The sequence below is a fragment of the Callorhinus ursinus genome, unplaced genomic scaffold, assembly GCF_003265705.2.
Source record: "Callorhinus ursinus isolate GAN/ISIS: 27379988/994484 unplaced genomic scaffold, GSC_fseal_2.0 scaffold9, whole genome shotgun sequence".
Lineage (NCBI taxonomy): Eukaryota > Metazoa > Chordata > Mammalia > Carnivora > Otariidae > Callorhinus > Callorhinus ursinus.
Window position 1 is genome coordinate 22,001,994 of NW_027397071.1, and position 14,475 is coordinate 22,016,468.

General features: G+C 48.7%; 1 protein-coding gene across 4 annotated transcripts in view; it reads left to right on the forward strand.

Annotated features, from left to right (window-relative positions):
- The first annotated feature begins 294 nt into the window (after positions 1-294).
- CNN3 (calponin 3) overlaps positions 295-14,475 on the forward strand; it is a 30,020-nt gene continuing 15,839 nt past the window's right edge. Inside the window, exon 1 of one of the 4 annotated variants that reach the window (XM_025872237.2) lies at positions 295-499. In XM_025872237.2, the coding sequence (XP_025728022.1) occupies positions 443-499 (57 nt within the window). In that variant the 5' untranslated portion in view covers positions 295-442. Of the gene's footprint in view, positions 500-744; positions 763-2,874; positions 2,892-3,131; positions 3,150-14,475 lie in introns of those variants that run through there. The other 3 variants (XM_073896274.1, XM_073896273.1, XM_073896272.1) reach the window with 3 other exon arrangements.

Here is a 14,475-nt window from a genome sequence, read left to right on the forward strand (position 1 = left end):
GCCCAGCTGGGAGGAGGGGCCCCCTTGCCGCGGGTCTCCGTGGCGTGAGGACGGGGGCGGAGGCCCGAGACCCGCGCGGGGAGAGAGCGCGGCGCCCGTGGCCCTTCAATTGGCCGACCCGCCCCCTCGTCGGAGCAGCGCGAGGAGGCGGCTCTCCATTGGCCCGGCCCGTCGGCCAATCCCTGAAGGCCCGGGGGAGGCGGTGGGGGCAGTTCGTGGGGGACTCAGCAGCGGAGCGGGAGGCTCTGCGGGACCCAGTCGGACCGAGCTGCCGAGGCACCGCCCGCGCCCCGCCGCCGCGTCTGGGCGTCTCCTACGCCGCCCAGGGGAGCGAGCTCCGAGCATCTCGCGCTGCGGCCACTCCTCGGTGCCAGGAGCGGGGAAAGCGAGTACGAGAAACCCCCAGACCCGAGCGCAGCCTCTTCCCGTCGCCCTAACCACCATGACCCACTTCAACAAGGGTCCTTCTTACGGGCTCTCGGCCGAGGTCAAGAACAAGGTACGCCCGGGCTCGGGTGGAGGGGTCCCCGCCCTGGGCGAGGGGTGGGAACCTAGACGCCGCCCGGGGTTCTCTGGGACTGGGGCGGCGCTGGGCCGCGCTTCGCCTCTGCGCGCCCTGGCCGTCTGGCTTTGCAGGGAGGAGACGTCGGGGCGGCGCGAGAGTGGCGGCGCGTCCGGGTCCTGTCCCCGGGCTCGAAGCGCCGGCCCCCGGGCGCTCTCCCGGCTTTGTTCAGCGCCGCGGGCTGGGACCGGTGGCGGGCGGTGAGTTCCCGGGCTCCTGGGATCCCGCAGCGCCAGCTTGCAGTTACCGGAGCCAGTCCGTGGCTGCAGGACGCGCCCCTCCGGGAAGGGGGCGCTCCTGCCTGGTCATTCGCCCTTAGGTGGGGCCCGTCGGCGCGGCTGGGGACCCAGCCGCAGCCCCGGCCTGGGCAGCTGCCCGACCCAGCGTTTGCTCCCACCCCAACCCCTGGCTGAATTCAGCCACAAGCGAAGTTAGGCGGTTACGTGGCCGAACTGGGCCCCCCATTGTTCCTTGCTTCTTCCCGGGGAGGGGAGCGTTGAGCGGTCCGCCGGGCCCCAGGGACCCTAGGACCCTTCCCAGTTTTCGAATCGCGGTGCCTCGAGGCAGATTTCTGCTGTCCTGCTGCAGAAAACACACAAAGCCTGAGCGCGCCGCTTTGGGAGTGAGATCTGCTGTAGAGTTGAGATTTAAAAACAAACAAACAGAAGTTTGTAGTACATTAGACTTTAACGATATCAAGGATATTTTCGTGGGTTGCTTTTGTTTGGGGTATATTTGCTGAGGCGGGTTGTAGTTTGGAGTGATTTGGCTTTGGTAACTCTCGGCTTTGCCACTGCGCAGCCTAAGAATGCGTTGGGTTTATCTTTGGGACTTTTGGTCTGGGAAAGAGATGAGAGGCGTCCCCCTCCCCAAATCCTCTCCTTCCTTCCTCCCTCCCTCCCTCCCTGCATTCCAAGCCCATGACATCAGGGGTTTCTGGGGGGAGAGCGCAGCCAATCGGCGCGGAACTGCGCACAGAACGCTCATTGTCTCCTTTCTGCTGTTCTGGCCAAAGCGCCACAAAGGAGGGCTGCTGCGGTTTAGTTCCCATTAACCTCCCGGGAGCCGAAGCATGTCCGCGTTGCCACCGCACCGCCCGACCGCTGGTAGAATTCGCTGCCATTGTCGGCGCTGTAACATCCCAGCGCTGGGGGTGTTTGCGGTGTGGAGGGAATTGTCGCGAGGCAATGGAGCGCGCCGTTGTCAAACCCCAAGGGGTAGTTCTGTCTCTTCTCACCCTTGCTGTAGCCTGCGCAGCATAATTCAGTTGTTCAGAAATTCTGCACAGTCGGTGAAGCGAAGCGTTGATTTTAGTCCCCGAATCTAAAATTGGAACGTTGAGGTCCTTTACCTTGTCAAGTGTGTTGCCCTTATTAGAACACAGTCTCCTGAACATTTTTTTTTTTTAGAGGACAGAAAACTAAGTGGTTTGTGTCTGATCGTTCGGTTCTTTCCAAGGCTTACACATGGAGCTTTAGGATTCTTTTCAGAGGAAATCGGCAAGTCCAAACTGTTGGATGGGTTACCCTGGCCTGGCTTGTGCACATTAATTTTAATTCGCCCTTGTGATTCTTGGCCGTTGGCAGTTGAGTCTCTACCTTTTGCATTGTAAATGAGGTCCTGATAACTTTGGCAGTCCTTCAAGTGACTTATTTTTCTTGGATGTTAATATCCATATTAGTTTCTTTTTGCTGACTAATGAAGCAGCTTCTGCCCTTTTCCTACTTTTTATTGAGCAGACCGACGAAGGAAATGCAGAGACTGAGGCTGGATCACTGTAATTATTATACATTTTTAAAAACAGTAAAACCTCAGTTTTCAGAGCCTTTGGAAAGTTGTTATAGCTTTCGGTTTCTGTGACTGTGGGTTTATTCCTTTAAGCACCAAAGCCGAATTTTAACAACTCCCTTCATTTATATGGGCCCTTCGGACAGTACCCTTTCATAGGAAGCCTTTTGATCTTAACAGCACAGCAGCCCGGTGAGGTGGAAAGGATTGCTGGGGCTACCTAACATCATTTACAGGTCGGGATGGTGAAGCTCAGACAGGGTGTGATTTGCTCACGATCACAGAAGAAAGTTGGAATATTCTAAGAATTTTAACTCTAAAAGTGGTATCTTAGTGAAGTGCTTAGGGATATTCTTAGTGAAGTCACTCTTGTCTGCCACACCCTCCCCACTTTTACTGTCCACCTGTCACTTCTTGACACTGTGATTATTCACACAATGCTGTTCTCATCTGTTCTAGGCTTGGAAATCGAATATCCATGTTTGCTAGGCCTTTGTGTGAGACATTGCATTTCAGCTGAGGACACAGAGCCAACAGTGGAGTGGGTATATGGAACATGAACTTTGACATCGCTTGGTTTGGACACCTTTTGATTTCTTCCTGCTTTTTCTTTATGTATTGCATAACTGATATGTCGCTTAAATGTAAGGTGTTTTTTTTTTCCCCCTCCCTTTTAAAACTTCATGTAACAAAATGGAAGAAATAGAAACCTCCTCAGGAAGCAGTGTGGAATGGACCTTGGAGTTGAGCAGTTCTGGTCCTCGCTCTGCCACTTACTGCCTTGTATGGTGTTGGACAAGTTAGTGGATATCTCTGTCCTTGTTTCCTAATCAGTGAAATGGGGGGAATGATAGTTACCACCCCTAAACATTGCATTGAGATGTGTGTTTGTAGTAAGTCCTCAGTGACTGTGTTGTAGCTATTAGTTCTTAGTAATAGAAAATTGGTAATCTATTTCTTTTTCTTTTAAAGATTTTATTTATTTATTAGAGAGAATGAGAGAGAGAGAGAGCACGTGAGAGGGGGGAGGGTCAGAGGGAGAAGCAGACTCCCCGCTTGAGCAGGGAGCCCGATGCGGGACTCGATCCCGGGACTCCAGGACCATGACCTGAGCCGAAGGCAGTCGCTTAACCAACTAAGTCACCCAGGCGCCCCGGTAATCTATTTCTTAGGCTTGTCACTGCCTCTGTAAGTATTCCATTTCTATTAAATAAGACTTTGGTCTTTTTATATTCCAGCTGTGAAAGCAGTTCATCAATGAATTGAGGAAGCCTTTGATCTTAAGTACTTTTAATTAGTAAAATTTCAGGGAAAAATCTGTAAGCTTAAGATACTTTTTTGACAAGATGATAATACATGGCAAAACATGTCAAACTTTTTATTTTTTTTAATGGGCAAGAAGTTTGAAAACAGCCTAAAAAGTAGAATCCTTCAGCATGGACTCTGAACGTCTTTAAACAACAGGAGTCCGTAACTTTGGATCTATAAAGATCATAATAGAGTAGTAGGGTCGGGGACAGCACAGAAGCTGGTGTAGACAGCTCAGTGGGGTAGGTAGACACTCATAAAGTAGTAAGGTCTTGCATGTATTCTGCAGGGTGAGCCAGACCCTTGACTGCATCTTGAGGACCAGAATGAGAAGGAATACACCTCTGTGCCCCTTAAGCTGTGAGAAAACAGGACAGGCCCTCAGGGGAAGCACAGCATCTCCTGATGCTTGGCTCTGAACAAGATGTTGGGCTCAGGGTAGTTCCTTGTAAAGTTGAGGATGCAAGGAGGCACGCCCTCACCAGTCTTACAACAATTGGGGTAGGGAGCTGAGAGGTCCCAGGGAAAGTGGAGGAAATGAGTTGTGGGGGGAGTGGGTAGAGCTGAAATTATCTTACCTCAGGATGTTTTTAGGGGGGAGTCTATCTGAACTATTAAGAAGAATGGGATTGGAATGTGTGTTCTCACTGTTTTCTGCTCACATGGAATATATAATTTGAGCAAAGTACTTCTCACAGAATCTTCTTGGTTACAAAATGGCAGCCCTCAACAGCTAAAAACCATGTTGGAAGACTTACTAAAATTGTAAATCACTGAAGAGTAAGTGAAACAATCATAGAGTAATAATTAAATAGGACCAAATGTCCCATGAGTCCTGCCAGCCTGCCTGCCTTTGGACAAGCAGTTGCTCCAAGAGTGTTCCTGGTCAAGGTAACCCCAGGGTGATGGTGGACTCCAGCTGTAGTTGTACCCTAAGGTGGTCTGCCTTGTTTTGCTAGTAGAGCACCAGAATCATGGTGAAAACGTAGATGAGTTTAGCTTTAGCTTTTTTTTTTTTTTTGCTCCACACCCATTGTGGGGCTTGAAGTCATGATCCTAAGATCAAGAGTCCATGCTCTGCTTACTGAGCCATCCAGGCTCCCACAGAAATAGGTTTTTAATTCAGAACTTTTGTTTATTGGCTCTTTCCACCAGCCCTAAGGGTTCCGGTCTTATTCATTGATGAGATATGTCAAAATCTATATTTTAGAATATAACTTGGCATGTAGTTGGTGCTCAATATATGTTGATTTAATGAATTTATCTGTCAGGAGTAGATTTTACTATCTTTAAAAATTGGAAACCAACCCTGCTAGAGTATTCTTCGTAAAATAATTTTGTAGTGCAGTGTGATATTTTGGAAGGATCAGGTGATTTTTTTTTTTTTTTTACAGCTTGTTTTTCTTTAGTTTGTTTTGTTAATATTACATTAGAAAATTTATTACCAAGATAATTCCTTTGTTGTTGCTGAGAAGCAAAGCAAGGTTTATTTATTTTTTTAAAGATTTTATTTACTTGATGGAGCACAAGCAGGGGGAGCGGCAGAGGGAGAGGGAGAAGCAGGCTCCCCGCTGAGCAGAGAGCCCTACATGGGGCTCAATCGGAGGACCCTGGAATCATGACCTGAGCCGAAGGCAGACGCTTAACCACTTAACCCCTTAACCCCTTAACCGACTGAGCCGCCCAGGCGCCAAGCAGTGTTTATTGAGCAATAGCAAAGTGATAGTACGGAGCTCCTGAGGAGGGAGGGGACTGGAGAGGGTTGTCCCTGAGGCTCTTCCTTAGACTCCCAAATTAGGGAGGAACAGTAGAAGTCCCCTCTGGAAGGTTCTGCGGGATGCTAGCATGTCCCAAAGACCACCTGCAAAGTGATCATTTAGCTCACCTGGGTGGGACATCCCCCCTCTTCACCAAAACAGTTAAAGAAAATAAATACATTTGCTAACTTGAGAAGGGGTGCCATGCTTTCCTCTTTAAAAGGCTGAAACTTCTTTTTTAATTTTTTTTTTTTTTATTTGACAGAGACAGAGAGGGGGTGGGAGAGGGAGAAGCGGGCTTCCCGCGGAGCAGGGAGCCCGATGTGGGGCTCGATCCCAGGACGCCGGGATCATGACCTGAGCCGAAGGCAGACGCTTAACGACTGAGCCACCCAGGCGCCCCAAAAGGCTGAAACTTCTTTACTGTGGAATTTTTTTTTTTTAAAGATTTTGTTTATTTGACAGAGAGAACACAAGCAGAGGGAGAGAGAGGGAGAAGCAGGCTCCCTGCTGAGCAAGGAGCCCGATGTGGGACTCGATCCCAGGACCCTGGGATCATGACCCGGGTCGAAGGCAGCCGCTTAACCGACTGAGCCACCCAGGCGTCCCTTTACTGTGGAATTTTAATGAAGATTATTATCAAACTCACTGTCCTGTGACCCACAGCTTTTTTTTATTTTTTGATTTTAGGGAGAGGGGGAGAGAGAGAGAGCGAGCGAGCACTCGTGGAAGGGGCAGAGAGAGGGAGAATCCCAAGCAGACTCCCTGCTGAGCACAGAGTCTGCTGTGGGGCTCGATGTCACCACCCTGAGATCATGACCTGAGCCGAAACCAAAAGTCGGACGGCCAACCAACTGTGCCACGCAGGAGCCCTAACCCACAGCTTTTTACACTCTTTCCTTCTTGGAAATTGTATTATTTGTCTGTCTCTATCCACTTTTTTAGATTTCAAAAGTAAGCTTGACGGTGCACTGGCTGGCTTAGTCGGTGGAGCATGTGACTCTTGGGGTCATGAGTTGGAGCCCCACATTGGGTGTAGGCCTTAGTAAAAAAAAATAATAAGCTTGATGAGGAAGATCTTGCTGCTATAGTCATCAACCAGAGGCGCATCCTTTCTCCCCAGACTGTTTCCCTTCCAGGTTGGTGAGTGTTTTCACTTAAAAGTGTGTTGTGAACCACAGTTATTATCTGTAATGTTTTTAAAAAATGAAGCACAATTGGATGGTTTTGGTTTTTCAGCCATTTACCATTATACCCAGGAGAATGAGAAAATGCTTTACTCACCTTCTCGGTACGACTAGGGGGTGGGAGGGGGCTTGTCCTTAGTTTTTTGGCGAGTTTCATTTTATTCTAGGCATTAGACTCCTATAGCATATACTCCACGTGCATTGGCTCTACTTAATGCTAAATTCCTGGCCATAGAGGGCTCTTAGCTGTCCCTCATATGTACTTGTGCTCGGGTTTTGGGTAAGGATTTCCTGAGCCCAGAGTAGATCCTGCCTGTCTGTGGGGCCTGAGGCTTATGCAGTTTGGGGAGGGGGAGGAGATGGCAATCATTCTAAAAAAATATAAAAATATGTTGCAAATTTTATGAAGAGATGACCAGGGGAATCCTTGTGAACTTGAAGATGTCTGTTCATCTTCTCCAGGTTCTTGTCCTGAGAAAGTAGAACCTAGTGGCTAAGAACGTGGACTGTGGAGCCTGTCTGGGTTGGAATTTTTGGCCCTGCTCCTGACTTGGTCACTTTGGGCAAGTAACCCGTGTCTCATCTGTAAAATAAGGATATGGGAATACCTACCTTTTATAGGGTTGTTGGGAGAAATAAGTAAGGTACACAATGCATGTAAAGTGTTTAGCATCCATCATGCCTGGAACCAAAAGTGCACATTATGTCAATGTTAGCCATTGTTCCGCTTTGCTGGCTTGTTCCCTGCCGGTTAGGTTCAGTCTTGTGTTCTGAGCTTCTCTTATCTTCTAGACAGTGAGATTATCTCCAGGACTTGGACATTCATTCAGGAATCTGTTTGTATCTGGCAGATAAGGGACGACGGTGCCAAGCAATATCTCTGGGTTTTGCTTCTGTGTCAGGAAAAGGATTTGCCCCCGGAGTCCTTATCCAAGACTCTTTCCCCTGGCGGCCTTTGCTCCCTCTGTGAAATCCCAGGGCCTCTAACCCTGTTCTCATTCTGTCCACGGTGCCCTCAGAGCCAGGGACTTCTGTGTAGAGCTAGAAGCTTTGCATTCTGGCCATGTTCTTATTTGGCTTTTTCTTCTTGAGAGACTGATTTATTTTAAACAAGATAAGATAGCTCTTTTATTTCTTGGTTTCAGAGAAGCCTCATATTCTTCCACAGTGGACTGTGGACTGTTTCTTTTCTTTTTTTTTTTTTTTTTAAGATTTTATTTTTTTAAGTCCTCTCTACACCTGTGAGGCTTGAACTTTCAACCCTGAGATCAAGAGTCACAGCTCCACTGACTGAGCCAGCCAGGTGCCCCTACCTCTTCGTGTGTAAATCTTGGTTGTCACTGGAGGCCTTCCGTTTTAAATGGTCTGATGAAGGCTCCACCTAGACCTGTGTGAAGTAAGTCCGTGAGCTCAGAAGACTTAGTTTTCCTCCGTGAGCTAGGGAGGGACCTTCTTCAACATCTTCCTCCGGCCGAGGGGAAGCTTCAGGATGTGATGCTCCCAGCAGTCTGCAGTGGGCAGGCCAGGGAACTGGAGGCAAGAGTGAAGAAAAAAAAGAGGAGGTCTTTGGACTTGGAAGGACTCTTGGGTGAGACACAACCTAAGCATTTATGGCCATTTTCGTCTTCTCCCTCACAAATTTCTGGGGGGTCCTAGTTGTGGAGTGGCTCCACAGAGCCGGCTGTGATTTCATTCTGTCCCCTTCCCAGATGTTTAGACACTGATCTTTCCTCGTTGTCCCCTGCCTCTCAGCCTGCTTGGTGCTACACAAGCCTCCACACTGGGGGTGGGGGGTGGGGGTGGGGGGAGAGCAAGTGTGTGCTTCCTCAGTGCAGTTTCCCCTCCTTCCTTTTGTTTCACATGGGAGGAAATAGGAGAGAAAATAATCAATACCATGTGTAGTAAGTCTCTCCTCACTCAAACATGTGATTCCACTTTGAATGCAAAAATAGCAACAGCAATCATAGTTCTAATCGAGTATAGAAGTTATACTTACGTTAAACATCACATTGTGAGCTCGTCTGCGTCCTTGGCCCTTAGCAGCTAAGCTGGAGCTCCAGGGCCTTTCTCGAGAGTTCACATATGGCCACATCCCTTCCCCTCAATGGGCCCATTCTCTGCTCTGAAGACTGGAGGGCAATTGTCTTTGCTTTTACTTTACCTTTCTTGAGAGACCTGTAGGTTGTATCAGTCCCTCAGCCCCACCTCGCCTCAGACACACGCACGCACGCACGCACATATGCGTGCTTTGCCAGCCGGGCTTTCCTTTTGAAGTTTCTTCCTCTCTGGGCTTCATTTTTTTTTTTTTTTTTTTTTAATTTTCTTCTTTTCCTCTTTCCAGTGACCGCTCCACCGTTGACACCCTTTCCTGCATTCCGACTTACAGCACCTTCTAAAACACACATGTCGTAGGAGGCTCTTTTTATAAGGGCCGGTGGAGGAGTTAAAGTGTTTTTAGTCTGAGACATCTCTGCCAAATATCTTATTATGAACTTTTGAACCATACCGGCGACGCCCTCTGAGACTGCAGAGTCCCCATGGGCTGGTTTGAATCAACGTTTTTTCTCGAGCTCTGCAGCCGGTTCATGTGCATCGGTCTGATACGGTGATGGTGGTGGATGCGCCCTTGCTTCTCCGTGAGTTGAAAGGACTCTAGGGGAAGACACAGAGTCTAAGGCTGCTGGCTCCTCCTCCTGCTGCAGGCGGCACAGCTTTCTGGGCTGTCGGCTCTGTGACTGGATAGAGAATTCCTATCTGGGCTTGTTTAGGAGCGTGGGGGTAGGAGAACATCTAGTGGAGGAAAAGATGTAGCCTTGGAGTCAGACCTGGGTCCAAAGCCTTGTGGAGCCCGTGACTTTCCGACAAGGCATCTCGGTATGGCACCATCTTCCTTGCCTATGAGAAGCTCTTCTCTTTTTACTCTGATTTTGTGAATGAAATGTTTGTTGGGAAGGATGCAGACGGTACCAGAATATAGAAGTAGTGAAAGTATCCTGTATCCCTTAACCCCCACCCAACTGTTTGTGCAACTCTGAATATCAGTCGACCATTTTAGAACTGAATTAGAGTCTATTGTATGGATCCCCGTTGTTTATTCATTACCTTCCTTCTGGTGGGTATTTCCTTCAGAAGTACTTGTGTAGGAAAAGTGCATAACTTTTGACCTAACATTTAAAAGTGTTATAGGTAGTATCAAATGGCTTTCTAGAAAAATCAGTTCATACTTCCCACCAAAGGTATGAAAGGGAAGGTGGTTCTCCTCTTGATGTTCAAAAACAAAACAAAACTATATCAGAGTGGCCTTGTCAAAATTCAGGTCACTTGCTTTAGTTCATTATTATCAAGTCACGAGCCACTGACATCTGAGACACCTACTCTCTCTGCCACCCCACCACTCAGGTGAGAGTTGGCAGCAGAGTGAGGTGGGGGCATCTCTTTTACAAATTATTTCATAATGAGTAGGTTTTTTTCTTTTTTTAAGATTTTATTTATCTGAGAGAGAGGGAGAGCGAGCAGCAGAGCGGGGAGAGGGAAAAGCAGGTTCCCCACTGATCAGGGAGCCCAACGCGGGGCTCGATCCCAGAACCCTCGGATCATGACCTTCGTTGAAGGCATATGCTTAACTGACTGAACACCCAGGCACCCCAGATAATGGTTTTTGAAATAGAAAGCCTAGGCAGCATCAAAATGATTTCTTATCAAAATGACTATAAAATAGGGGCGCCTGGGTGGCTCAGTCGTTAAGCGTCTGCCTTCGGCTCAGGTCATGATCCCAGGGTCCTGGGATCGAGCCCCGCATTGGGCTCTCTGCTCAGCAGGAAGCCTGCTTCTCCCTCTCCCACTCCCCCTGCTTGTGTTCCCTCTCTCGTTGTGTCTCTCTCTGTCAAATAAATAAAATCTTTAAAAAAAAATGGCTATCACATAGTGTCAAGCAATTTTTCTGTACGATATATTGAATTTAAAGAAGGAAATCTTTTTGGTATCCGGACAGGAATGGCCAGCAGAGCACAGATGGAAGGATATAAGGGTTGACATTTATTGATTTCTTCATGGTTTACGTGAATTAAGTCATTGATTCTTCCCATCAGCTCTCTGATGCAACTGATGTAAGCGCTGTTAATGATCTCTGGTTTACAGGTGAGGAAACTGAGGCACAGTGGAGCTGGGACTCCAACCTGAGCATTCAGCTTCCGGAGCCCATGCTCTTCACTATTTTAATCAGAAGCCAGAACTCAGGGAGAATTGGCAGCTTTCAAGGGGAAGGGGAGAAGGCAGACCAGAGAGGGAAGCTCGGGGATGATGTCCTTTAACAAGAAGCCACAGGAGCCGAGATTGGAGGGGCTTTCTGGAGTGCTGCAGAAACACACTGCTGGATTTGGCTATGAGGGGTCCCTGGTGACCTTTTGAGAGATGGTCTTCAGTAGAGCAAATTTCCAGAGGCGTTGGGAAGAAGTACTAAATGGAGAGGTTTGTCATGAAATGAAAGAGAAACAGGACAGTTTTGGAAGTTGGCAGCAGGTTTAATCAAAGATGTGCCTGTTGGGGCGGCTGGCTGGCTCAGTTGGAAGAGCGTGCGACTTTTGATCTTGGGGTAGTGAGTTCAAACCCCAGGATGGCTGTAGAGATTACTTAAAAATATATATGTGTGCTTGTTGTGGTGAGTGTAGCATAACGTGTAGAGCAGTAGGGGGTCACTGTGCTGGGCACCTGAAACTGCGTAACACTGCGTGTCAGCTATACTCGGAAAAAAAAAAAGATGCACTTGTTTCAGACAGGATGGGGGGTGGTCTGTGCCCATCGATGGACCAAATAAGGGGGGGGGCTCAATACGCAGGGTGAGTGGGACCGAGGGAAGAAGGTTCCCGTGGAAAGCGGGGAAGGAACACAGAAGAGGGCGGGGAAACAACTGAGGTGGGGGAGACCTCTCCCGTGCCCTTGTTGGGTTCGCCCTCTCCTGGGAAAGAAGGGTGTTACTGTGCTTCTGCCCTTGTCTTCCCAGGGCTGTGAGGAGCTGCGAGCGGCCAGGGTGCAGCCAGCGGGGGGCGGGGGGGGGGGGGGGGGGGGTGCGGGGGGTGGGGCCAGGCCCTGGTTCAATGCGGGCTCAGCTGCTTCTCTCGCCTGGCGTCCTGCCGAGGCCCCTTTGCAGCCTGTGCACCGCTCGCTCTCCTCATTCCCTTGGCCCTTGATCAGGAAGGGATGCAAAGTTGGGTTTATTTTGTTTTTGTGCCTGGATGTCTTTAGCATGCCTTCGTGACCTAGCCCCCCAAGAGACTGCGCGCACTCTGCTTCCCGAGGAGCTGGTCGTCTCTTTCCCCTGCTCTCAGCTTGCGCTACAGTCGGGTAGAATGGGGAGGTAGCCTTGTCCCGTTGTGACCTCATCGCAGGGGCCTCCTGGACTTCAGGACTGGAAAAGGGAACCGTGGTCACATGTAACTATTGCTTGGACCCTAGTTTGTATCTATCCTGTCTTTAGTGGCAGTTGTGTGGGACTTGGTAACATGAAGGTATTTGAACCTTACTTTTGACTTCATTTTTTTTGGTACTCCCCATTAAAGTGAACCAAAAACCTTTTTACTTGGGGTCTCAACAGGTGGAGAGTCCTATATCTTCATATGCTGTTTCATGATATAAGTTATAAAAATTTTTTAAAAAGAGGAAATGTGAAATTCTGTCCTTTTTGATGGAAATTTCGTATCTAATTTTCACTGGGGAGAAAAAGGCTCTGGTATCTTGCGGTTAATGTCTCTGGAAGACTCCTGTGACATCTCACTAGCCAGCATCCAGCCTGTTTCAAGTGAGGTATTTGAGCTCTGTTCTTCCCTGGTGGTATGAAGCCAGCTCTCTCAAAGGGACAGACTCGACTGTAGTTAGAAAAGGCCTTCATGATATGAGATCTAGCTGGGCCCCCAGCAGGAGCTCCCGATGTACCGAAGGCTGCCTGAAAGCCTGGCGTCCTGCTTCTCCTCAGCCCACTTTCTGCCCGTGGCCCATCGGGAGCTCAGAGGGAGGGGGTGATGTGTGTTTGACTCACCTTTGGGGTGGGCAGCTGGGAGCGCTTGGATGAATGTGGTCAGCCGTGCGGGAACAGAGGGCGTTTCCCGGGTCAGGAGAGGCGAGTTCCTTTGCAAGTGCAGTGTCCACTTGGGGCCCTGGAGGTGGATTTCATGCCCCCTCGGGTCACAAGACCCACCCTCCGAAGCAAACTTGCTATATCACTGATGAGGAGTGAGTGCATTCCAGTGCTATGGAAAGGTCACTGCCATGATGTCCCTTGTGATTAGAGAAACAAAGGACAACTTTTCAGGCTGTCCACGTGCCAACTCACAGGTTATGGAGAAGGCACCTGGATGCCCGCTGAGGACGCAAGTGCCTGGAGTTGTACATGGCAGTAAAAATGCCCGAGGTCTGCAGGTCTGAGGAGTGGGGAGCCAGGCGGAGCCTCAAATCGTAGAAGCGCGACAAGGAAACAAAGCGCGGAAGAGCATCTCTGTTTTCATCTACTTTGCCCGTGGGGCTTCGGGGACAGTCCCCTTTCAGCAGGATTTCTGCAGCAACATCAAATTCAAGACCCAGCCAGCCTCCTTCCGAAGCTAGAGAATGTTCTCCAGCAGGCTTTCTCATGGGTCTCCCGCGGCTGTGCTTGGCTGGCACTCCCGTGCGCTCTCTGCATTCCTGCATGCATCCAGTACGTCTCCCTAGAATCTCCAGTGTGCCATTCAGAATAGATGGACTTCCTCTTCTAAGGACTTTTTTTTTTTAAGATTTTTATTTTTATTTTATTTTTTCCTTTTTAAAGATTTTATTTATTTGAGAGGGAGAATGAGATAGAGCATGAGAGGGGGGAGGGCCAGAGGGAGAGCTCCTGCTCGGCAGGGAGCCTGATGCGGGACTCGTTCCGGGACTCCAGGATCATGACCTGAGTGAGCCCAAGGCAGTCGCCCAACCAACTGAGCCACCCAGGCGCCCTAAGATTTTTATTTTTAAGTAATCTCCACACCCAGGTGTGGGGCTTGAACTCACAGCCCCTAGATCAAGAGTTGTGTGCTCCACTGACTGAGCCAGCCAGGCACTGCTATAGGACTTTCAACTAAAACTTCAGATGGTACTAGCCTGTTTCTTCTCTTGTGCCCACAGTCCCTTCTAGGTTATATAGAGCCACTCCTGGCTGACCAGTCTCTCCTTATGGGCTGTGGATGATTTTTTTCCATTCAATTTGCCTCTTCTAGAAACTGATGTCAGTTTGTCAGTGGCCCTTTTAGAGTGCAGCCCTCAGAACTGATCACAGTAATGCCACGGATATTGTTTAACGTGCTAGGGTCTAGTGGGATTATTAACTACTTTGACGACAGAACACTGACTCAATCTGTTTTGATCACTGTGATGAGGTAGATGAGGCACCTTCATGTCAAGGGATTGTAATCCTTGCTTTGGCAAGTTGGTTTTCCTTATAAAGGGCGATGATGATTGCATACGGTTTTCTAGTTCACATACTCCTCTCACACCTGTTTTATTTAAATAATCCTCTCCTTGGTTACCTCATAGGGAGCTGTTGTTATCAAGCACATAAGACAAGCAGTATTTTATTTTTTAATTTTTTTAAATTTTATTTTCTTATGTTAATCACCATACATTACATCATTAGTTTTTGATGTAGTGTTCCATGATTCATTGTTTGCGTATCACACCCAGTGCTCCATTCAGTACGTGCCCTCTTTAATACCCATCACCAGGCTAACCCATCCCCCAGCCCCCTCACCCCTAGAACCCTCAGTTTGTTTTTCAGAGTCCATAGTCTCTCATGGTTCGTCTCCTCCTCCGATTTCCCCCCCCTTCATTCTTCCCTTCCTATTTTTTTTTTTTTAACATATAATGT